The 18,223-nt window shown below is 51.9% G+C and overlaps 2 protein-coding genes across 2 annotated transcripts in view; one reads left to right on the top strand and one right to left on the bottom strand.

The window, feature by feature from the left end:
* The window catches only part of C5H6orf132 (chromosome 5 C6orf132 homolog), a 30,692-nt gene extending 29,070 nt beyond the window's left edge, over positions 1-1,622 (bottom strand). The window contains exon 1 of the mRNA XM_063097834.1: positions 1,478-1,622. Coding sequence (XP_062953904.1) covers positions 1,478-1,622 — 145 coding nt within the window. The remainder of the gene's footprint in view (positions 1-1,477) is intronic.
* CIMIP3 (ciliary microtubule inner protein 3) lies at positions 1,623-17,398 on the top strand (the record flags this gene model as incomplete). The annotated part of the gene is given in 6 exon segments (XM_063098303.1): positions 1,623-1,725; positions 1,728-1,815; positions 1,910-2,033; positions 11,322-11,497; positions 11,560-11,603; positions 17,067-17,398. Coding segments are annotated over 6 exon segments (867 nt in total), but the record flags the coding sequence as incomplete, so codon positions are not given.
* Between the last annotated feature and the right edge of the window lie 825 nt (positions 17,399-18,223).

Below are 18,223 nucleotides of genomic sequence, written 5' to 3' on the forward strand. Positions count from 1 at the left end.
CTCTCAAGGCAGATGCCCAACTTGTCAGATTCACCCTTGGATCTCCTTCCTCCACAGAGTTAATTCAGCAAGCTGGCTAAGAGTGTGGTTTCTGGAGCCAACTGCCTGGGTTCAAATACTGGTTCTGCCGCATAACAGAGATTTGGGGTAATGGGAGTGTTCTAAAACCTAATTGTGGTGATAGTTGCACAGCTCTATAAGTCTACTAAAAATCATTGAATTGTACATTTAGGAAAATCCTGGCTCCATCGTTTAAAGCTGTGTGATCTTGGGCATGTTACTTAACCTCCCTGTGCCTCAGTCTCTCATCTGTCAAACAGGAATGATAATAATAGTACCTGTCTCTAGATGAGGACTTAATGAATCAACAACACAAAGATTTTTGAATGGTACCCTGTACCTGTGAAGGGATCAGTAAGTGTTTGCCTCACAGTGTCTTTGTTTGGGCAAGGAGAGGTGTTCAAAACGTTCCTAAACCATGCTCAGATTCACCCTGCCCCTCCTCGACTTTGCCCCTACTGTTAGCGCTGCCAGGAATGCCTTTCCTTGTCAACTCAAATGCTAGTTCCACTCAGAGGTTGGTTCTCTTCTCTGCTCTTCATACACTTAATCTTTTAAACAAAGGCTCGGAAAGGGCTACATGGCAAATGGCCAGTTCTGTTCACCCCCTGGTCCGAGATCCGTAGGCCAGGGAGAGGAGACATCTTGATTGCCCTGCTCCTATCCATGGTGCCTTGTATCCGGACTGTGGCAACCAGGATGCTGAACTGAATCCAACAGCAGGGGTCGAGGCTGTGACATCCTCTGTGGGTCCCAGCACAGTGGCCATAACGGGCAGTGGAGGTAATATGGTGACAGTGAAGGCAGGTGGGCTAAAGCAGTAACGGGTGAACTTCCTTTGGCTCAGAAGCCCCCTACCCCCCACCCCAGGCCCAGAGCCCCGGGGCTTGCACAAGGAGTGAATTCCTGTCCCCCCTCCCCCCAGTTATAGAGAGTACACATGTGGGGGGGGACAGAGGAAGCAGAAACCGAGAGGGACGAGACCACTCGTAATTCCCCTCTTCAGGTAGCACTTCTCACCTGGCAAAAATAGGTGTGGGGGGATGGGGGGAGTCGGGGGGAGACACCGCAGACCTCAGGAAGCCTTTCTGTCCACAGTGACACAAACATCAGCTCCACCAAGAACAGAAAATAAACGCCCGGGGCGAGGGGCTGGGATCCGATGTGGGGGCGGCAAAGTTCTCCCACTTCGCTGTGGGGGGTCCCCTCCTTCCCAGCACCTCTTCCCCCGTGGCCCTTTCCCAGACGCCCCAGTGCTGCGTCTCCTCCCCTGCCCGGCAGCTCCTTCCCGGTCAGTCCACAGGCTCCAGCGTGTCCCTTCCCCTCCGCGCCCTGCCGCGCGGAGCCCTGACCCGGGAGGGCGCAGCCCCGCCGGCCGCTCCCCCAGCGCCCTCCGCTGTCCCCAGAGCGCACTCACCAAAATCCCTGGTCCCCTCCTCCGGGGCCTCCTGGGTGAAAATCCAGGGGGGGTTGGTGGCGTAGAGGGAGGTGGTGGCGGAGCTGGCGTGCTTTTTCCCGAAGAGTTTGCTGAAAGTGCCCTGCACCGTCTGGTTCTTTTTCATGCTGTCGCAGGCCGCGCGGGCACCGGGGAAGGACCGTCCCTCCCTCGCCCTGCCCTGCCCCGGACTGAACTCTGCACGGTCTCCCCAGGGGACGCTACCAGGCCATGTCCCCCTCCGTCCTCCCCGCCCGCGCACCGGGCGACAGGTGCTGCGGGCGCCGCCGCTCGCTCGGAAATGCGAGCTACCTGGACAGGTAAGAGGCTGCCGCGCAGACCCGGCCCCGCCCCGCGGCCGCCCCGCCGCCCAGCTCCCCGGGCCGCATTCCTTCCTGCCTCCTTCTACAACAGGCCATTGTTGGCACGGCCCCGTTGGGCTGGGGACCTCGCCCGACCCACGCCCTGCCCGGGAGAAGAGCCACCCCCTCCCCCAGGTTCTCTCCTGGCCCGCCTCCTCCGCCCCTCTTCTCCCTGGGTAGGGGAGGGACCCGGCTAGTCCTCTGCTTCGAAAGCGCATGGCCAGGTCAGTGGGGGCACTTTGGAAACAGCTCTGTGTCCAGCACGACGGACACGGCTGGCCAAAGCTGGCCGTCACAGCATCCTATAGGCCCTCAACCGTGGGGGGCACCAGGCTTCAGTGAATACAAGGAAATGCCAAGAAAAAAATAAGCGAGGGAGAGCAAATCGTACAAACTAGTGTACCAAAGGAGTGACAAAGGTGGAAAATATCCTCATTGACAGGGCCCCAGAGGAAATGCAGGGTGACTAAGTCTTGGCATTGTGTGTACATCAAATTCTTTTTTGTTGTTTTTCTGTGAAGAGAATATATAATTTTTAAAAACCTGAGATGGGTGGGACCCCCTCGGGGTTCATTCAGTTCACTCTCCAGGGAGATGAGCAGTGGTCCTGTAGGGAGTTTGGGGTGCCATCCTAGCCAAATCAGGGGTGGCTGTCCAGGGGGGGTGTTCCCATCAGATGAGGACCTGGGAGACCCTGAGTGAAAGATGCTTAGAGCGGGAGAGTTGGGCCAAGGGGTCACGTTTGCTGTTTCTGGGCAGTGGTGGGGGAGGCCGGCTGGGGGGCAGTGATCAAGTGGCAGACAGCACTGTTTCAGCTGAGCTCCTTGGGGACAGGCCCACCGCCACATTTCCTCTCTTCCCCCCAGATCCCATACCAAAGGCATTTTCCCCTCAACTTTTCATCCTGAAACGTTCCAAACCTTCAGAAACTTGAAAGAATAGCACAATGACCGCCTGTATACACTTATGGATTCACCGATTGCCAACACGTTGCCGAATTTGCTTTCTCTCTCTTTCCCTCCACACGCACGGGTCAATGAAGGTTGGAAGTTGTGGATATCATGGTCCATCTCTTCGCCTCCCCACATCCCTTGTCTAAGAATAAGAACATTCTTCTGTAGGACCACAATACAATTGTCACGCTCAAAATTTTAATATCGATATGCTATTATCATCTGATATACACCCCATATTAAATATTTCCCAATTATCCCCCAGTATATCATTATGGTTTTTTCTTCTCCCAATCCACACTTTAGTTAAGATTCACCCATTGCCTTTGTACGGGGATCCAAACCCTTGATCTTGGTGTTATAACAACACGCTCTAACAAACTGAGCAAACCGGCCAGCCTAATCTCTTAATTTAACAGTCCCCTGCTTTTGTTTGTTTTTTATGAAGGTGACATTTCAGAAAAGTCCCCTTCACTTCAGCTTCAAGGGACCAGATGAGACGGGCCTTCATGACTTGTAGCTGTGAGGTCATTGTTTTCCAGGTACCAGGCAGGGAGGGAATGAGGAACAGATGGGGGGGGCATTTTAAAAAACACCTGTGTTCCCCAAATGTTTTTGGTCAAAGACACACCTATGGTCAACTCTGTCCCACCCTGCCCACCACTGCCATGGCACCCCTGGAACCAATTCCTGTTCATTCAAGAAGTATTTGTGGAGTAACTCCCAATGGCCCAGTGCTATGCTGGAGGTTTGCAATACATGGGGATACAAGATAATTATGTCTTATTTCTACCATAGAAGACCTTGGCCTCTCATCAGGAAGATAAGGTTTGTATGATTCAAGGTGGAAAGCCATGGATGACTAAGTACAGAACAGTGATTGCTGTTGCTAATGCACACAGCAGGAATTTAGAGGAGAGGAGGTCATTGTGGGCTGGAGTAGTCCAGGAAGGCTTCTTGGAAGAGTTGAGACTTGAGCTGGCCCATAAAGGATGATAAGGCTGTTGATAGAGAAGGGAAGGAGCCCATTCTAGGGAATGCACACACTCCCATACTACCCATCCCTCCACCCTCATGTCTCCACATCATGGTTCTTCCCACTGTCCACACTGAAAGGGCACAAAGGAGCCCCAGCTGTCCTATTACACCCTGGACATCCTCACAACCCACCCAAGTGTTCTAGACATCCAGGCACAAGACAGGGGCTTCTTTCTTGGAGTCCTTTGAAGCATGAGGTCCCTTTCACCCAGAACCAGCCGTAGCAGAGTCTCCATCAAGCAGCTCCATTTGTATGCAGCTTCCACTACGTAACTGATATTCTTGAGAACCACTGTGTGCCCATCTCTGGCCTGTGGAGGAGCCAGAGAAATCAAAGACGTGATTCCGGAGTCCAAGTTGTTATAGTCTGTTTGGGAAGACAGGCAGAGACCCATGAAGAGATGAGCAGCTGGGAGGTTAACAAGGAAGAGGAGACTGACAGTGCGACAGAGGTTCAGAGAAGGGAGCAGTCAGGGTAGGCGGGAGGGGTTGGGAGGGCACGAGGAGCCTCTGCAGGGGCTCAGTGAATTGGGGTGGGAGGGAGGTCAACAGCAAGATTGGCCAGGGTGTGGAGGGCTTCAAAAGGCCAGCCGAGAAAATTGGAAACAATTAAATGTTTACCAAGAGGTGACTGGTTAAATAAATTATGGCACGTCCACATAATAGAATAACAATGTGGCTCTAAAAATGAACGAGTCAGCTGACTATATCCAGTTATCTATCTCCGAGATAAAAGTGACACAAATTGTGAAGGGCAGGAGGCGGGCAGGATAGTAGGGTCTTATTTGCTTGTTTTGACACAGAGAAGCTTTGGAAAGATACCTAAAAAACTAATAAAAGTGGTTACTGGGAGTGGAGGTCAGGGAGACCTGGCAAAAGAGGGAGGATAGGGCTGGGAGGGAGTCTTTTCTCTGAATGCCTTTAAAAATTTTCAGATCATGTAAATATATTTCCTACTTAAAAATTAAAGAAAAAATAACTAGGCGGGAGTTTGGTCTGAAAGAGCCTTGCTACTCAGTATGGTTCACAAACCAACAACATCTGTAACATCTGGGATCTATTACAAATGTAAAATCTCGGGCCCCATTCCAGCCCTTGGGCAACCTCTCTGAACCTCAGTTTGTTCATCTGTAAAATGGACTATTAAGATCATTGTGAGATTAAATGAGCTGACAGATTACCCAGCAGAAAATCTGCGTTTTAACAAATCCCCAGGTGATTCAGGTGCACAATAACATTTAAGAGTCTCACCTCAAGCCTGTGCTACCAGGATGCTCTATGGGATCCTGAGCAGGTAAGCGTGCCAAGTGACAGCTGTGTTTTAAGAATATACATCTAACAGCTGGAGGAAGGATGGATGGAAAGGAGAGGGTGTAGGCTGAGGGGCTAAGGGAAGCTGCTTAATTGATTGGTTAACTGGTTAATCAATTGGCTATTTGATACGAACAAGAGGGGGTGGGGGCCAGGGTTTTTGTGCTGGTGGTGGAAACACAATTGCTAGCTTGTGGGGCATTTCTTAGGAGGAAAGGAAGGGCTTGGAAAGAGCTGGCATACAGAGGAAAAGTTCTCTGAGTCAGTGTCTTTATCTGCAGCGTGGGAGTGATCACAGTATCCTCTTCTGGGGCTCTCGTGAGGATCAAGTAAGATAATGGATGTAGTGCCCAGCACAGGGCCTGGCACACTGCAGGCCCCCTTAACTGTTTGCTTATTTCTCTACTTTTCTGATCCCTTGCCTTTGGCTTGGTTTTGGCTGGGAATGGAGGAAAAGGGGGAGTCAGGGTGACCTGTGAACACCAGCGGGCCTTGAGTCTGCAGAGTCTGGATATCAGGGCTCTACCTGCCCTTACACCACTCATCTCACCCCAATTTCATTCCCATTTTGGGGGTGGGGGGTGTCTCTAGAAGCCCTAGGTTCAGCAGTGAGCAGTCCCCCACCCCTCCAGTTTCATCCTGTCAGCCTGGCAGCTTTTGAGGCCAAGTTCCCTCGGGCAGAGTCAGGGCCTAATTCTCTGTCCAGTTCAGCACCCTGTACTGTCGCTGCTCAGCCGGTCTCCAGTCATCTAATAACAACACCTCACACCTGCTCCCCCAGCAAAAGAAATAGCCAAATGATAGGCTCCCCTTGAAACAAAGGCCCAATCCTGTAATTAAATCTCCACTCCGTGATTACTGGTCAGTTCTGGAATGTTGGGTGGGATTGGGGCCTGGAAGTTGCAGTCTCCCCAGAGCCCCAATTAGGCCTTTGTCAAGTTTGAGGTCTTTCCTCCAACAAAGGTGAGTCTGGGAAAATGGGCTCTGAGTGGGGGAAGGGTAGGCTGAGACATCTTGAGAGTCACTTTCATCCACACCCTGGGTCTCTGCAGCTGGCTCTCCAGAGGCAAAAATTAGAACTCCCATCATCCCAACTCCCAATGCTGCTCCCAAAAGATCATCTTGTCCTGCCTCTTGTTCCCAAGCAGGAGACACATTATCCCAGACCAGCTCCTGAAACTGTATCTTTAGGCCTGCAGGAGAAGGTGGGCTTCAATCCCACCTACCTCAACTTTCCTCTGGCCTGGGTGGGTTTGAGGAGGCTGGTTAGGGCTAAAAGAAAGTCTAGATAGTGTGGACTCCTACACATCCTGAGAGGGGGCTCAGAGATACTCATGAAGCTGGTTCTGGAGGTATATATAGAACTCTAAGGCCTGCCCTGGCTGAGAAGTGGTCTGTACAGGGGGTGCTGGGATAAGACTCATTTTCCTTTTTACCCAATAGGCTCTGTTGACAGTATCATGACATTGTCGGAAAGATCATTGGCTGCAGACTAGGTTCGAATCCCAGCTTTGCCACTTCTCAAGGGTATAACCACCTCTCTGAGCCTCAGTTTGTTCATCTGTAAAACAGGAGTTATTCATAGAAGATTGTTAGGAGATTCAGTGAGAGGGGGTTAAGGTACCCAGTGGAGGCTCTGGCTCACGGTAGTACCTGCGTGCTCCATGGAGATTCTAAACAGAACAGCAAGGACAGAACAGGGGCTGCAAGAGAGCAGTGTCAATTCAACAAAGAACTTCAAGAAGGAAAATTCCACCAGGGCCCAGGATACAGGGTGGGGCATGTATCTACAAAGTCACCTTGAAGGCCAGGTAAAAACATCCCGTTGTAAAACACATCCCGCAGTCTGAAATAATGTGTATGTGCACGTGCACGCACGCGCATGCAAGAGTGTGCATGTGCATAGATTTAAAAAAATAGATTGTTAAATATGAAAGGCAAAAAACCAAAATTCTCTGTAGATTGTGAGTATAGATATATTTGTGAATGGTCGGGGATTGGAAGGGAACAGAACTATGAAGACGGTTCAGCTGGAATGGCAGATGACATATGAACTTCTTTACTTTTTAGTAATACGCTCTGTGGTATATCATTTTTTTTTAACCTAAAACTCTACAAATAAAAAGAACACAATTTAACATGGAATGCGTTTTCTTTTTTAAAGAGCACTGGAGGGGGGTGACCTGGAGATGTGAATTCTAGTGTCATCTCCGCCACTAACCTGTGAAATCATGAGCCTTCTTGAGCCTGTTTCTCCATCTGTAAAATGGGATGCTGGGACGCATTTACAAACCATACTGAGCTGTGGTTTCACATCTGGTTAAAATGCTCCTTGGCAGAATGGCAGACGAGGCTGGCTGTTACTGCCTGTGTGAGGAGGCTACTTCCAGCGCCGAGGAAAAGGCGTAGGAATGGGAGCAGCATCTCAAGGGCATGCTGTAAGCCTCTCTTGGGCGCTACCAACTCCTCTGCGCCAGGCCTGTGCTCAGGTTGTGGGTGGTCCTACCAGTCGAGACCGGTCTTTACCCTCAAGGAATCACACAGCCCCACACACTTCTTACATGTTCTGGAAAACTGAACCTTGAACTGGGACGTTAAGCCCTGGGTTCGTCTCTACTTGGTCCCTCCTGGGTCTGGCTTACCTCCCTCTCTTCCTACGACCTGGGAGGAGCAGCAGCTGCCATTTCCTAGGTCACTCTTCTGTGTCAGTCACGGGGCCAAGTGGACTCTGTGCGTTAGCCCACTAGCGTCAGGTCAGGCCCACAGGGAGGGCAAGGCACCCATTCCACGGATGGGGAAAAGAAGGCTTCAAGTGATGTTTACTATACTCTATAACCAATCGATCCACGCTGAGGAAGAGGCCCCAAAGAATCCTTCACCCAGGTCCACATGGGGACATTGATGTGATGTCATTGCAGTGTTGTTTGTGGAGATGTGGAGTTGGAGACACCTGGGGTCCACCCTGAGGGAGTAGAGAGGTACAATGCGGTGGATGCCCTCCACGGAGGACTGTGCAGCAGTTGGAAGCAGGAACTAGATGCTCATATAGAAGCATAGACGGATCTTAGAAACAGCAAGGAGTGATAAAAGGAAACAGCAGAGTGAGATCTAAAACACACAATACCACTTATGTAAGTGAAACTACCTGCACACAAAACAACAATATATGTTTTGCAAGAACACATGTGAACAAGAAGATACTCATTAAGCATGTTCGAATGGTTGCCTCTGGCTGGGGTGGGTGGGGAATGTGGTTGGAGGATGGAGATAAAGGGGAAAAATTAATACAAGCACTACGAGAGAGAAGGCCTCATGGGTCAGTGATGATAATTCACCACAAAGCAAGCAGTATGGATAATGAGCCCTCTGTACTTGAGGTCCAACAAAGGAAAAACAAGTAGTTTGTCCAAATCACACAGCAGGTAAGGAGTGGTGAAGAGAATGTCCGAATAACCAGGCCTACTTAGAGCAAGAAGGTAGCAGACACTTAAACCCATTTGCCTGCACCTCAGGAGCAGAGAGGGCGGGAGGGGAGGAGGCCGTGTGTGTGTGACAAGGTGCGGGGGTGGCAGTGTATCTTGCTGTGCCCCAGGGCAGCCCTGAGTCTCACTGGCTCTCCTAGTCCTTCCCAAACACCCACTGCGTACTGCAGGGTATGTACCACAGTTCTTACCTTCCAGGGACTTTGATGATGAATAAAATGAGGTCACGCCTGGAGTGTGGCAGGGAATTCAGAGAAGGTGGGGTTTCCAGGAGGCAGGACTGAATCAATGTTATCTGGAGTTTAGAAATAAACAACATGACAACATAAGTAGTGTAACATAGTAATAACAACATAATGCATACCATAGTCCTCACAACAAGCCTTCAAGGTAAATTCTATTATTGTCCTCACTTTGCAGATTAGGAATTAAGGCACAGAGAGACTGAGTAACTTGTGCAAGTCGCACAGCTGAGAAGTAGCCGAGCTGGGTTTTGAACCCAGGCAGAGTGGGTCCAAAGGTCATGATCTTAAATATTATGCAGTTTATAAATGAAATAAGACAGATATGGCTTGTCTGGCCAGGCCTCCTAAAGGAGATATCCCCAGCCATGGCCCCCCTGTTGAGGTTCCCACAGTGAGGGTGGCATGGCCTGGGCTGCGGACACTGTTGGTAGGGCCCAGTCCTATGGTCAGTCAGAGGTCCCTGCCTGAGGGCCTTAGGATATGATTCAATTCCCCGTCCATCAAATATCCAAGGTGGAAGGACCCAACACCCTCACAGTACACATAAGGAAACTGAGGCCCAGAAAGGGAATAGGACTTGTCTCAGGTCCCTCAGGCCTCCTGGCAACCAGCCCAGCCCATTACCCCTCTTTGACTGAGACAAAGCATAACCTGTGCTAAGTTGTGGCTCCCTGCTCCCCCAAACCCTTGTCAGCCTCCTGGGCTCCCTCCCAGTAGCTCCTTCAGGCCCAGGGCTGGGAGCCAGGCCACTTTCTCCAGAGGCAGAAATGCTGGCCACTCCGCCCGGAATGCCAGGTTCCCACCTTCCTTGCCTTCCAAGCGATGTCCCGTCACCCCACAGAGCTTGGAGGTTCCTGCTCAGAGGCTCTGGCAGGGCAAGCCCTGATGGATACTGCTGCTTCCCTTTCCCTCCTGGTCCCTCTCAGCACCCTCAGAAATTAGGGGTCATTACCATCAGGGTGTGAGATCTAGGCACAGCTGCGTAAGTCATCAACACCCCAACTTCCAGTCTGTCTGTGGGCCCCAAAGTCCACCCATCACCAACAATCAGTGCTGATGCAGCCTGGCCCAGCCCAAGCCCGTGTGGCCGAGGGCAGGAAGGCCCAGCTTGCTCCATCTCCCTCCCCCTGGTCCTTCCCTGCCCCCCACCCCCCCAAACCCAGGGAGAAGCCCCTGCCACTCCTACATGCGGGATTTCTGATATGCTCCTGGAAGGTGCCCACCAATTGTGGTATTAGGGAGACAGGACCCTAGGGAGGCAGAGAGTCTGGATTTTGCAGATGGGGGCAGGGCAGCCCATATAGCCACTCACCCATCAATCCGATTATCCACCCACATGTAATAACAGGTAATATTTACTGAGTGCTCACTCTGTGTCAGGCGCTGTCCTAAGTGCTTTGCCCAACCCTATTAGGTAGAGACTTTTTTTTTTGTCTTTTCCGTGACCGGCACTCAGCCAGTGAGTGCACTGGCCATTCCTATATAGGATCCGAACCCGCGGCGGGAGCGTCGCTGTGCTCCCAGCGCTGCACTCTCCCGAGTGCGCCACGGGCTCGGCCCTAGGTAGAGACTTTTAGTCCACCTATTTAACAGATGAGGAAACAGAAGCACAAAGAGGTCAATTAATGTCCTCAGGGTGACACACTAGTATAATGATGGAACCAGGATTCATGCAGCCTAACTCCTGGGCCTGTGATCCTCTCCTCTATACCACAACCATCTACCATCTATGCATTTAGTGACCATCCATCCGTCCATCCATCTACTCACCCACAGCCGCTCCCATCCAGCTATCTGTCTACCCACCTATCCATCCATCCCTTCATCTCCTAATCCTCTGTTCAAAGCAGCCCAGGAGAAGGAACAGCATATGCAAAGGCTCAGAGGAAAGAGAGCAAGGCACGCTTAAGAAATGAGCTACTTCATAGAGAGTGAGGGAAAAGATAGCAAGAGAACAGCTAAGGAGGTGAACAATGCTCAGATCAGGAGGTCAGCCCATCCATCATCTATCCACCTGCCCATCCACCCTCCCACTCCTCTGTCTTCCTGTCCATCTATTCATCCATCCATCTATCCATCCATCCATCTATCCATCCATCCATACGTACATACATCCACCCATCACTGTAATTTGGAAGGCAGATAGATATGTAGATAGACAGATAGACAGATGGAAAGAATGGACAGTTGGCAGGGTACATTTCCGCCCTGCCAGTGATTTCTTATGACATGTTGGGGGCCTGGGAGGACATTAGGGCTTCTGGAGGTACCTAAATAACTAGGATGATCTCTCTCCACTCACCCCACAGCTCACAGTTTATGAGTTCTAGGGGTTTGTGGGAAGACGGAATAGCGGAGTGTGCCAGTGTCAAGGTTAAAAGACCCCTCTAGGTCCTGAAACTTCAGCCCCCAGCCCTGACTCCCTGTCTCCATAGGAAGACAGGAGGAATTGTGCTATAAAGAGGCATCACAATGCGCCCGGCCCCATGCAAGTTCTCCCTGCCTTGGCACTCTCAGTACCCTCCCAAGAGTCCCTGGGGGCCACTGGAGCCCTTGACCATTGGGAGTTCCATCTCACCACCAAGGAAGGCCATGATCAAGGATGTTTAAGGTGGGAAGACATCACAGGGGTGGAGCAGGGCGGCCTGAGGTCACAAGAAGTCTGACTGGCAGGAAGAAGTATGAAGGCCCTGGCCAGGATCACCTGTGTGGCTGGGAGCTGGGGCCTCTTACAAAAGGCCTACGTGCTTGTGCCACTGCCTGACTCCTACTCCCTACTGTGGGGCCTCTGCTGTCTCCCTGGGGGAGAGGGAGAGAGGGAGCAGGACATCATCCAGCTCCTCTGGTTCCTCTGCCCCTTCACTTCTCCAAGGTGCTTCCTGGACTGTTCAGTTTGCGTTGCCCCATCTCCTAGGCAAACTTGTGATAATAATAATATCTAAAGTTTATTGAGTGCTTAAAGGTCTAGCACTTTCCATGCCATAGCTCATTCAATCCTCATAGTAACCCTATGAGATAAATTCTCTTGCTACTCTCACTTCCTAATTGGGAAAACTGGGTGCAGAGTATTATAATTTACCCCAAAATCAGGTAGCTAGTGAGTGGGGGAGCTGGAACTTGAACCCAAGCAGCTAACTCCAGGCCCCCATCTGCCCAGCCATACGAGGAAGGGGCGACCCACTCTCAGCCTCCCCATCCCCTCCCTCCATAGCCCCTCTGCCCCAACCTCAGGCAAACATACTCTCATAAAGGTCCAGACAAGTGCGTTTGGAACCTAGGAGTAACTGCCAGACGAGGCTGATAGTAATTACTATGTGCATGGTGTTTTCACAGTTCCCACAACCCGTGGCACCCCACAACAGGCTAGTCAAGGAGGTAGCCTCATTACCCCCATTCTGCAAATGAGGCAACTGAAGCTCAAAGAGGTTCAGCCCCTGCCTGAGGTTGCCTGACCTGTAGGGGCAGGGTCAGGTCTCGGCTCAGATCTTCAAACTCCAAATCCAAGGCACGTTCCACAGCATCAGCTGCCCCACCCAAGCGCTACTTGTGTTTCAACAGGGTGCAAAGCCTTCCCCCAGAGAGTGAGGTGCTGATGGTGGAATTCCAGGAACGGGCTAGGTTAGGCTGTGGGCCTGTGGGCCTGGAGGATTTGTGAGGATGGGGTGCCTTCCTAGAAGACCTGTAGTAATATCACATGTGAAATCTTCTTGCCCTACTCAGAAAGCTCCGCTCTTGCATCACCCTCTTCCCCATTCTAAATCCTGGTATCAGGGACAAACACATAATAATATGTGTGTGTATCTAAAAGGCCTTGGTGGGGTATGCCAGATTCCTTCTGACTCTAGCTTAAAACCCAAATGGAAATAGGACAGTGGGATTCCGAAGGGAGGGGAGGGGCTGGTGAGACCCTCTATGTGCTCTTTAGGCTTCATTGCTCCCTCTGGAATGGAAGGCGTCAGTAGGGGCAGCAGGTAAGGACATGGGGGCACCTTCCTCAAACCTCTAAACCAGGGGTTCCCAACCATGGTGCTTTTGACATTGTACACTGATGAGTCTTTGTGGTGGCAGCTGTCCTATGCATTACAGGATGCTCAGCAGCATCCCTGGCTTCCACCCACTAGATGCCAGCAGCATCCCCTAGTTGTGACAACCAAAAATGTCTCCCAACATTGCCAAACGTTTTTGGGGGGAAAAGCACCCCAGTTGAGAACCACTGATCTAAAGTCACACGCACACATGCACATGCATGTGCACACACACACACACACACACACACACACACACTGTACTTGACAGGGAGGACTAGAGAGGGGAGGACATGGTTAAATGAAACCAGATGTTAACCTGGAAAGTATGCAATCAGGCCCCACCCTCCCTCCAGAGCTGGCTATGCTGGGCGCTGGGAAGGGAATGGGTGTTCTCAGCCCTCTGAGGTTAGTCACTCGGAGCCTGGCTTGGCCCTAGAAAGGGCAGGGCAAGGCTAGAGCTGCCTGGACTCCCTCTTCCTCCTTCCTCTTCCTCCTGTTCCTCCCCATTCCTCCTCCTCCTCCCCCTTTTTCTCTTCCTCCTCTCTCTCCTCCTCTTCCACCTCCTCCCTTGGACTGTCTCTCTACTCCTGTTTCTGTAAGAGCCTTGTCTCTGGATGTGCTGGGGGTCCTATATGTTGCAGCAGCAGCAGAAGCAGCTCAGGCATTCCTGACAGGTAGAGCCAGGGTGAGTGGGCCCGAGTCAGGGCCTGGCCTGGGGCAGAGAGGGAGGGGAGTGTTTGAATCCTGGTTTCCACGCTAACTAGTTGTGGGACTTCTGCAAGATACTTACATGGTATCTCACAAACTGGGTGAACTTAGACACCTCTGAGCCTCAGTTTCCTCATCTGAAAAATGGGGTAACCTCTCAAATGGCTCTTAGGAGCTTTTGCAGAGCCTAGTGACTAGCGTCTGCCACTTGGTAGATGTTCAATCCTGTTAGCAAAGGGTGTTGCCCTTTCCTATGTGGGGTCTCAGAGTTGTCAGTTCTCCAACCATTCTGACAGCACCAGCCGCTGTCACCTCTGGCACTGGCCTCCTGGGCCCAAGGTAAAGAGTCCAGGTGGACAAGGGGCTGAGGCAGCCCTAAGACTGAAGGGTTGGCTGGGGAGCAGGGTGGGGGGGGGTTGGGGCCTCTGCAGTTCCTTCATCTTCGTGGCCACAGGCTGAGCCCTTCTGTGGTGTCAGGAGGACAGAACCCACATCCTCAGAGGCACCCTTAACATGAAGTTCGAGCCACTTCTTGCAGCCCAGGAAAGGGAAAATTCTGCAGGCCAGGCAGGCTGTCAGTTTTAACAACGAGGACAAGGAGATTGTTGTGGACTCTATAGCAGTGATTCTCACTGCCCTCAGGGACATTTGGCAATGCCTAGAGACATTTTTGGTTGTCATAACTTGTGTGTGGGGGGGTGACTGTCATCTAGTGGGTAGAGGCCACTGCTGCAATCCTACATGCCACACAACAAAGAACCATCCAGCCCCAAGTGTCAGAGGTGCTGAGGTTGAAGATCCCTGCTTGACAGGGACTCCCTTGTGTTCCTATTTGTGGTGTCTTTGTTACCTTCGCACCCAGTGCCAGGCATACAAAAGGGACTCAGGAATGGTTCTGAATGAGTAATGAGGCCACTGATGTCATGCCCTCAGCTTTGCTAAAAGATGGTCATTCACAGAGAATAAACTTCATGCTTCCCTATGTGTTGTCCTGTCCATGCAGGATCCAAGGACCCAGGACCAAAATCCAGCTCTCAAAACCCTGCAGTGTTCTTGCCAAACTGGCAAATCTGGCTGCGCCACCCTCCAGGGAGACCAGGAGCTATGGAGGGCAACCCTGGCTAAGCACCTGCCCGGTGCCTGGTGGCGGCTCTGCAAGCAGATAGAACAGGGGCAGAAGCGAAGGAAGGGGAGCCGCCCCTGGCAGGCCCCTGCCCTCAGTGCAGCGGGCACAGGACGTATCGTGGAGCTCGGGGTGTGGGCCACAGGGTCAGCTAGACCCGGGGTCAAATCCCAGCCTTGCTCCTGAGCAGGCACGTGATCCTGAATACGTGACTAACCTCTTCACTTCAGTTTTCTCAATTATAATTGGAGCTAATAATAATTCCTTCCCTAAAGGGTTAATGTAAAGATTAGAGGAGATTATCCACTTAAAGGTTTGGCACCTGCTCATAAATGGAGGTGGGAGCAATCTCTGAGGATGACCACCATGTCATTTATGCACCTGCCCCTCCTCCTCATCTTCAGTGCCCCAGGACACAGAAGTGAATAAGATGTGTTGCTGACTGCTAAGGGCCACTTACAGGCTATCGGGACATTAGCAAAGGATCGTGCCTTGGGACTAAGGTGAGACCAGCCCAGCACCCATGGCACAAAACTGCAGGAGGTGGTCACAGAGCACTTGCATGACTCAGAGTGACCACTTCTTTCAAATTTATGCCCTGGGCTCACCCTAGTTCCTCCCAGCAAGGGACCAAATCTTCAGAGGAGTGCCAGAGGCACAGGAGAGGATGCAATGGGGCAGGGGCTGCAGGCAGGCTTTGGAGAAGGTTTCCTGGAGAAGATGTCAAGGGCTTGGAAGGACAGGGGAATTCTGAAATGAAAAACTGAGGGCACATATATAACTGGGTAGGAAGCAATAGGAGCAAAGACTGCCTTGGAGGAAAGCCCTGGGCAAGTGTGGGCTGGGCAGTTTGTAAATTGAACGCAAAGGAGCTACCTTCTGACGTGAGCCCCTGGGACTTCTTTTGTAAGAGGGCAGGGCCTCAACTTCCACTAGCTCTGTAGCTAGGGCTTATCTCGCAGTGCCCGGAGGTTGGAGGGCAGAGAGGAAATGGCTGAGCAGAGAGCAAATGGTTCCCCTGACAGTCGATGTCTGGTGGAGCAGAATAGAGCCAGCCGGACACGCACGCAGGTGCGGGCAGTCGCTTACAGGCACCTCATCCTTTGGGCTGTACTGTCATGGCTAGGAAGGTCCCCAGTAAAATGGACATCTGGTACCTGGGAGATGGTGTGGGGGTTCAAAGGTGAACAAGGCAGTTGAGTCACAGGACAGTCAAGAAGGGTGGTGACAGAGGAGGAAATAAACATCAGTACAATGTGATACATGTGGCAATGGGGGACTCCTAGAGACCCCAATACCTGATCAACCAGGAGAGGTCGTTAAGGGGAGGTGGGCACTGGTGGGTAGGAGACGCATTTGGTAACAATGAGAGATGTTCTAAAATGGAATGGGCTGGCTGGTTGGAAGGTGAGCTGTCCCTTCCTAGAACTGAGCACTCTCTAAATGCCTTGGTCTGGAGTAAAAGAGGGAATGGGATTTTGGAGGCTGTTATGTCAAGAGTAGGGGAGACATAAAGATAAGTAAGAGAGCTTGCCCTTAAGGAGCTCCCTGTCTAACAGGAAAGACAGAATTGCTCTAATGACAGGAGGGAGGGTGTGCTAGGCTGGGGACACAACCTGAGCAAAGGCAGGGGGACCTGGAAGTACAAGGTATGACTAGGAAATAATAAGCGTCCCATATGGCCAGAACACAGTGGGTGCAGGGATGGCAAAACTATAGTATTGAGGCCACATCCTTTAAGTTCTCGCGTTCCAGGCTCAGAGCTTTGGCCTTTATTTTCCAGGCAATAGAGAGCAAAATATGCTTTGAGGAGGTGAGCCACAATCTGGCTACTAATACAGAAAGATTAATTCTGGAGTGAGTGGAAGCACAGGTCAAAAAGGCAAGAGATCGGGAGGCAGGAAGATGACAGAAAGCTGGAGTCACCCTGCAGGAGAGAGGGTGAGGGTCTGGCAGAGCAGTGACAGGGGAGGGAGGGGACGGCCAGATGGGGGCCACGTGGAGGTCACTGAGTGACAGATTGAATGTGGGGGAAGGGATGGGGGGGTTGAAGATGACCCGCAGGTTCCCAGCTTCTGTGAGCTGGCAGATGCCTCTGACAAGCAGGCAGAGCTCTGCAGTAGCAAGGGGTCAGGTCAGGGGACCTCGAAGGCTCTCTCCTGCTCCAGAGGTCCCTGGCTCCATGGCCAGCAAAGCTTGTGCTCCAGGGCAGCTCTGGGGGCTTCTGAAGAGCGGCTCCTTCTCCTCCCTCCTGCCCCTGGCCTTAGCAGTTGAAGTCCCAGGGTCTGATGCCCCACCTCTCCTCTTCTTTCCCTTCTCTCAGGAATCACAGAAACCCTCGGTACCCAGCCATGGGCTGAAGACACCATCAGGCAAAAAGTTGAAGGCGCCACACCCACCCCTATCCCGGACATGGAAGCAGGAGCACGAGCTGTCCCTGGCGGTGGCCTATGTGCCGGTCATGGTGGACCCCAGGGGGAACAACCCAGACAAGCTCAGGTTCAATTTCTACACCTCCCAGTACTCCAACTGCCTGAACCCCTTCTATACCTTGCAGAAGCCTACCTGTGGCTACCTGTACCGCCGGGACACTGACCACACCCGCAAGCGCTTTGATGTGCCTCCTGCCAACATGGTCCTGTGGCAAACCTAGGCCTGTGTCAGCCAGAAGCCCCCCACCCTGTACCTTCACCCTTTTGACCCTCGGTCCCAGGGAGAAAGGGCTGCTCATTCCAGGAGAAGTGGCCTGTACCTGGGCTAAGACAAGCCATGCCGTGCCCACCTGTCAACAATGGCAAAGGGAAGTCTTTCATCTCAGCAGCAATTAAAGTTTCTCCTTTCCTTCTGTGGCATCTGAATGGATTGCTGTGGGTGCATAAACTGAGGCCATGGGGGTGTTGTATAGCAAGGTCATGTCCAAAGTTTCCTGAAGACTTGGAAGGACTTGATTCTTAGTCCACTCACCCCAAGTGTAACCCCCACCTTCCTCCAGAGCCTGGGTCCTAAGCAAAGCTCATGCTGGCCACAGCCTCCCCATGGTCCAGGCATGGCAACCCCTCCAAAGATAAGAATGAGGTACATTAGCTGACAATGAGCCCTGCTTTCTTAGGAGGTCCTCTCACCCCAGATTGGAGCAGCCACTGGAGAATGGGGAAGAAATGCAGAAAGTGAACACCATCTTTAGAGAGCCCGTCCCAGCCCCAGTTTTATGTAAAACTGCCTCTTCTGACTTGTAGTTTGTTGGTAGGGATGGATTCCCCATCCCAGGTCTCTCCTCATGTCCAGAAGAGCTGATTCCGAGGTTAGTTAGGTGCATTGATCATGAAGAGGGGGACAGAGGCAGAGGACACTTGACTCATAGCAGTGACCTGAATGAGTCCCTGGCCACTGCCACCCAGGGGTGACTCCAGTGGTGTGCTGGAGCCAGCTCATAAAGGCCTGTGAGAGCTGACTGTGCTCAGTTCTTCCCAATTCCACC

This window comes from Cynocephalus volans, chromosome 5, assembly GCF_027409185.1.
Source record: "Cynocephalus volans isolate mCynVol1 chromosome 5, mCynVol1.pri, whole genome shotgun sequence".
Classification (NCBI taxonomy): Eukaryota; Metazoa; Chordata; class Mammalia; order Dermoptera; family Cynocephalidae; genus Cynocephalus; species Cynocephalus volans.